The 4,298-nt window shown below is 38.1% G+C and overlaps 1 protein-coding gene across 3 annotated transcripts; it reads left to right on the top strand.

Annotated features, from left to right (window-relative positions):
* Nucleotides 1–635: 635 nt before the first annotated feature.
* On the top strand, nucleotides 636–3,986 carry LOC6635172 (solute carrier family 22 member 3). Of its 3 annotated transcripts, none has more exons than XM_015169457.3 (6): nucleotides 636–971; nucleotides 1,240–1,640; nucleotides 1,699–2,104; nucleotides 2,179–2,405; nucleotides 3,402–3,763; nucleotides 3,830–3,986. In XM_015169457.3, the coding sequence occupies exons 1-6, from the start codon at nucleotides 790–792 to the stop codon at nucleotides 3,869–3,871; spliced, it is 1,620 nt and encodes a 539-aa protein (XP_015024943.1). In that variant the 5' UTR covers nucleotides 636–789; the 3' UTR covers nucleotides 3,872–3,986. The 3 variants fall into 3 exon arrangements, with proteins under 3 accessions (XP_015024943.1, XP_002058576.2, XP_015024944.1); XM_002058540.4 differs by having other exon boundaries at nucleotides 2,200–2,405; XM_015169458.3 differs by having other exon boundaries at nucleotides 2,284–2,405.
* Nucleotides 3,987–4,298: the final 312 nt, after the last annotated feature.

A 4,298-nucleotide genomic window follows, 5' to 3' on the forward strand; every position in this document is an offset into this window, starting at 1 on the left:
ATCATTTGTGTACAAACATTCGCATTTCTTGTCAATCGATACAATACATGTTGTAATTAAATAATTAAATATCCGATTCGTAATCGGAGAGTGGTTCTTGCCAAAGCACTCTGTTCAATGCGTTTTACCCTTGAGGAGGGTATTATAATATTGTCGGGAAATAGAAACATAGACCTCTCCGACCACAAAAGGATGCATATATATATATATATAGACTTAATCAAATCCCCTGTTTAGGGGATCCCCTATTCGGGAACTGCCGACTTGAGCCTTTTACTTGTTTTCGATTTATTCCTAAAAAATGACGTCTCAACATAGATATCAAATTGGTCAGGAAACTTGGAAATTAAATACTTTATCGATGCTGATTGATTCTTTGTCGGTTCGTTGGTGAAAAATATGAAAGAAGCAAGAAGTAAAGTGACCTGATTGGTGGTAGGGTACAGAACGGAGTAGAATTAACACCTCTAGTATTCAGAAAGTCGATCCGTCTCACCAGAGTCTGAAGATCTACTAGTGAGGTATATTTGTTATTGTTATTTACAGTAGAAAATCATATATCTATACATATAGATGATAGTAATGTGTATTACTCATTCATTATTGATGTTCATTAATCGTATTTTACAAGCATTATACACACACTGACTGTTATCTGAAAAATCTGTCAAATCTAAATTGTTATATTTGTTTTTCATGAAATAGTGCAGCGGTATATTAAAAGCACTGGCTAACTAGAAGCAAGTTCTGGGAAGTCTCTAGTCCAGACAGAGGTGTATGGCGAATTGAATGCAGCAAGTGCTTAAATTATATGTAAATAACACAATGTTGGAAGTGGACAAAATGTTGGAAAAATGCGGCGATTTCAATCGACAGCAGCTAATCATGCTGCTACTCTCTTCTCTGATCAATTTACTATCGGCCTTGCATGATATATCATACGCGATCGTTTATACTGTGCCAAAGCATTGGTATGTAACAGAGCCCTGCATTGACTGAAACGAATCGCGTTTCGGATACCCGACTCAAATTTTATTGCCTTGATCCGTTTGAGTTGCAGAAAAAAATATGTGTCTGTCAACTCGACCGAAAGTTCGGCTCAATTAAAGAAATAAGCTCAATTCCAATTTCATTTGAGTATTCGAGTCTGATTCACATGAATTAACCGACGCAGGGCTCTAGTACTGATAACAATGTTAATAACATGGCGTATACTTAACGTCTGTTCATAACACCCAGGTGTGCTGATGGGCTGGGCTCGGGGCCTCCACCACCAAATGCAGACGAATGCAAGCCATTCTATACTAACTCCAGCACCTCTGACTCCTGCAAAGAGTACAACTATGATCATTACATGGGCTTTCAGAGTTTTGTCAGTGAAATGAACTGGATATGTGATAAGGCGTGGAAAGAGAAACTGGGAAATTACGTTGCACATGCGGGCCTCGCGATAGGCAGTCCAGTTATGGGCTATTTGTCAGATAGACTGGGTCGGGTGCCCATTCTTGTTTTTGCCAATGTCATGACCATATTGGATAACTTTTTGACAATTTTTGGCATAAGTCTGGAACTTTTTTGTGTTGTTCAATTTATTACCGGTTTCGTCGTTATCAGCAACTTTTCGATTATTTGCATTATTAGTGAGCAAAATAATTCCAGCGTTAGATAATATTTAATTAATCGACAATCATTTCGCAGTTGTGGAATATATGCGTCCTTCTTTGCGCACAGTTTGCTTAAGCATCTGTTATGGTTTCTTTTTGTGTTTGGGCATGATAATTACACCTTGGATTGCGATCCTCTTGGGAAGTTGGCGTCGTTTCATGCTTCTCGAAATGTTGCCAATAATTTTGATACCGTTTTTTTTTTATTTCGTGCCGGAGAGCGTACAATGGCTGATCTCAAGACAGAAATATGACCTCGCTATAGAGTCCCTGAGACGTGTGGCCAAGATTAATGGCCGCCAAATTGATGACAGCGTCTATGAGGAATTCATTGAGGACTGCAAAATAAATCAGAAAAATACGAAGACCAACCCAAATCTGCTGCACCTCTTCAGAATGCCGCGCCTACGCCGGACCTTGTTAATATTGTTGTTTGAATTGTGAGTAGACATCTCATTGAATGAACTTTCTAATGTACATCACTCTCTATGCCTTCATATGCACATCTACATAGCTTCATATGTTATTTCTATAGCAATATCGTCAATTATCGTTATGAGGTTGAGATTTCGCCTTTTGTATTCATTTCACTGACTGCAACTGCCGTTCTGCCTTCCAGCTTGGCGGCAATTGTCCTGCAAGATCGCATCGGACGCAAGGGTTTGGCTTTTACAATAGTGATCCTCATGTGCATTTTTTTGTTGGTATCGGGCGTCGTCTTCTCATCCACTGCTAATCGCTGTAAGTCCTGTATATATTTGTTACATTTATTTTGTAAGTGACGCTGTTAGAGCCTATAGCTAAGAAGAAGGGTGTTAGTAGATAAAATAGAGTAATCTTAATTTTATATTATTACAATACAATACCTTACAAAAAATAGGAATAAAGAAAGAAAGAAGTTGTTAATTAAGTAAAGAAATTTAAACTAAATATATAGAATGTTAGGTAAATAGGGCAAAGAGATAGTAATTGAAAATCGACGACCCGGTGCGGGAAAATTTGTAGCCTGTCCGGCAAGCTATTCCCCTGCTTATAGCTGGGAATGGTCAATGAGATCCCGAAGGTGGAAGGAGGTACGAAAAGAGGGCGATAATTCCTGGTAGATCTAGACATATATATCAAATAACTTTCACCACCGCTTCACTACCACCACATAGCTATAAATCAAGTAAAAAAACACCAATTTGAATTGGTAAATGTAGAAAATGTCAGCAAGATCAGTTAAGAAACGCAAAAGTTATTCAAGAAAATGTGTTTTATGCTGGCCACGTGGTTGGGGCAGATAGCGAAAATTGCAAGAATTTCTGTATACTTGTAGACAAACACAGATGCGCGGCTTTACTTAATTCTATAAACAGCATTGCAACTGCGATTGTTTTTCTTTTTTCTTTGTCTTTTTTCATTTATTTGTATTATTAGTAAAGCAAACGTGCTCGTACCGTACCGTACCTGCATTTGGTACTAGCAGAAGATGGTTCAGGATATTCGCTAGTCGGGAGTTCTTGACTAGATTCTCTTACTTATTTATATTGATAATACAAAATCAATTAATATCGCTGGGTAACATTTACTTAGAAAATTACAAGTTATTGGTGTGCAAGTGAAAATTAATATTTTGTAGAGTGTAACATAGGAAAACAAGTTGAAAACAAATTGTCTTAAATTTTTTATTTGGTTTCGCTTACAACACTAGCCCACAATCAAAACTATGCCGACTCTCTGTATTCTCGCCCACAGCCCGCAGAGTACTGGTTACGTTTTATGTGATTGGGTCATTTTTTCACAACCTTGCCCTCGGCTCAAATACGCTGTACAGCTTGGAGCTACTTCCAACTTGTATTCGCGGTCAGGCATTGGGTGTACTCGCTACCATGGCCCTTACCGCCCAAATATGCCCATATTGCATTTTCGATATGTGCCAAATCTTCCTGCTGCCGGAAATCTTAGTGGGCGTGCTCGCCTTGCTAGTTGCCGGACTGATTCTGCTGCTGCCGGAGACACTGGATCGCACGTTGCCCTGTTCACTAGAGGATGGCGAGCAGCTTGGCATTAACGACCATTGGTACACATTCAGATGCATGGAGAAGCGCACACAGACCGTAAATCGACTCGCTCAGGCATTTGGCAAGTTGCTTTCTAAACCACCAAATTTTTTCTTTTCTTAGGAAGAGCTTGATAGCTCATTGGCACCGCAAAATCAGATGTAAGAAGGAAGGGTATTTCTATTCTATTCCAATATCTCGCAATAATTTGAATTTCTCGGCTCAAGTAGATAGACAATTATAAATTTTAGTGGTAAATAAATAAATGCTAGAAATATTCCTCGTCTTCTATTATAATCATTTGAACGCCATGCTTTTGCACTCAAAATGTTATTGAGATCGGACAAAAAACAAAGGACCACTGTATCATATGCTATGGGAAAGATCGGTGAAATAATAGGTTCTTATAAGACAAAATATTTTCTATTCAAAGATATTTCAGCAAATTCAGATATCTGCAAAAATGAAATATCAAAAAACGTATTAAATCAGATTTGCTTTCAAATTATTTTTAAAACTCAAGAACTTAATAAGCACGTATTCCAGCGATTTAAGAAATTTCCCCCGCAAAGTTATAAACTGGCGAAAAAGA

This window comes from Drosophila virilis, chromosome 2 (genome assembly GCF_030788295.1).
Source record: "Drosophila virilis strain 15010-1051.87 chromosome 2, Dvir_AGI_RSII-ME, whole genome shotgun sequence".
Taxonomy (NCBI): Eukaryota; Metazoa; Arthropoda; class Insecta; order Diptera; family Drosophilidae; genus Drosophila; species Drosophila virilis.

Bases quoted from the DNA above. Each gene is read 5' to 3' on its own strand.
- LOC6635172 (XM_015169457.3), top strand. From the start codon at position 790: ATGCAGCAAGTGCTTAAATTATATGTAAATAACACAATGTTGGAAGTG. The intron at 972-1,239 runs GTATGTAACAGA...CATAACACCCAG, and splicing joins TATACTGTGCCAAAGCATTG to GTGTGCTGATGGGCTGGGCT. The intron at 2,105-2,178 runs GTGAGTAGACAT...ACATCTACATAG, and splicing joins TTAATATTGTTGTTTGAATT to CTTCATATGTTATTTCTATA.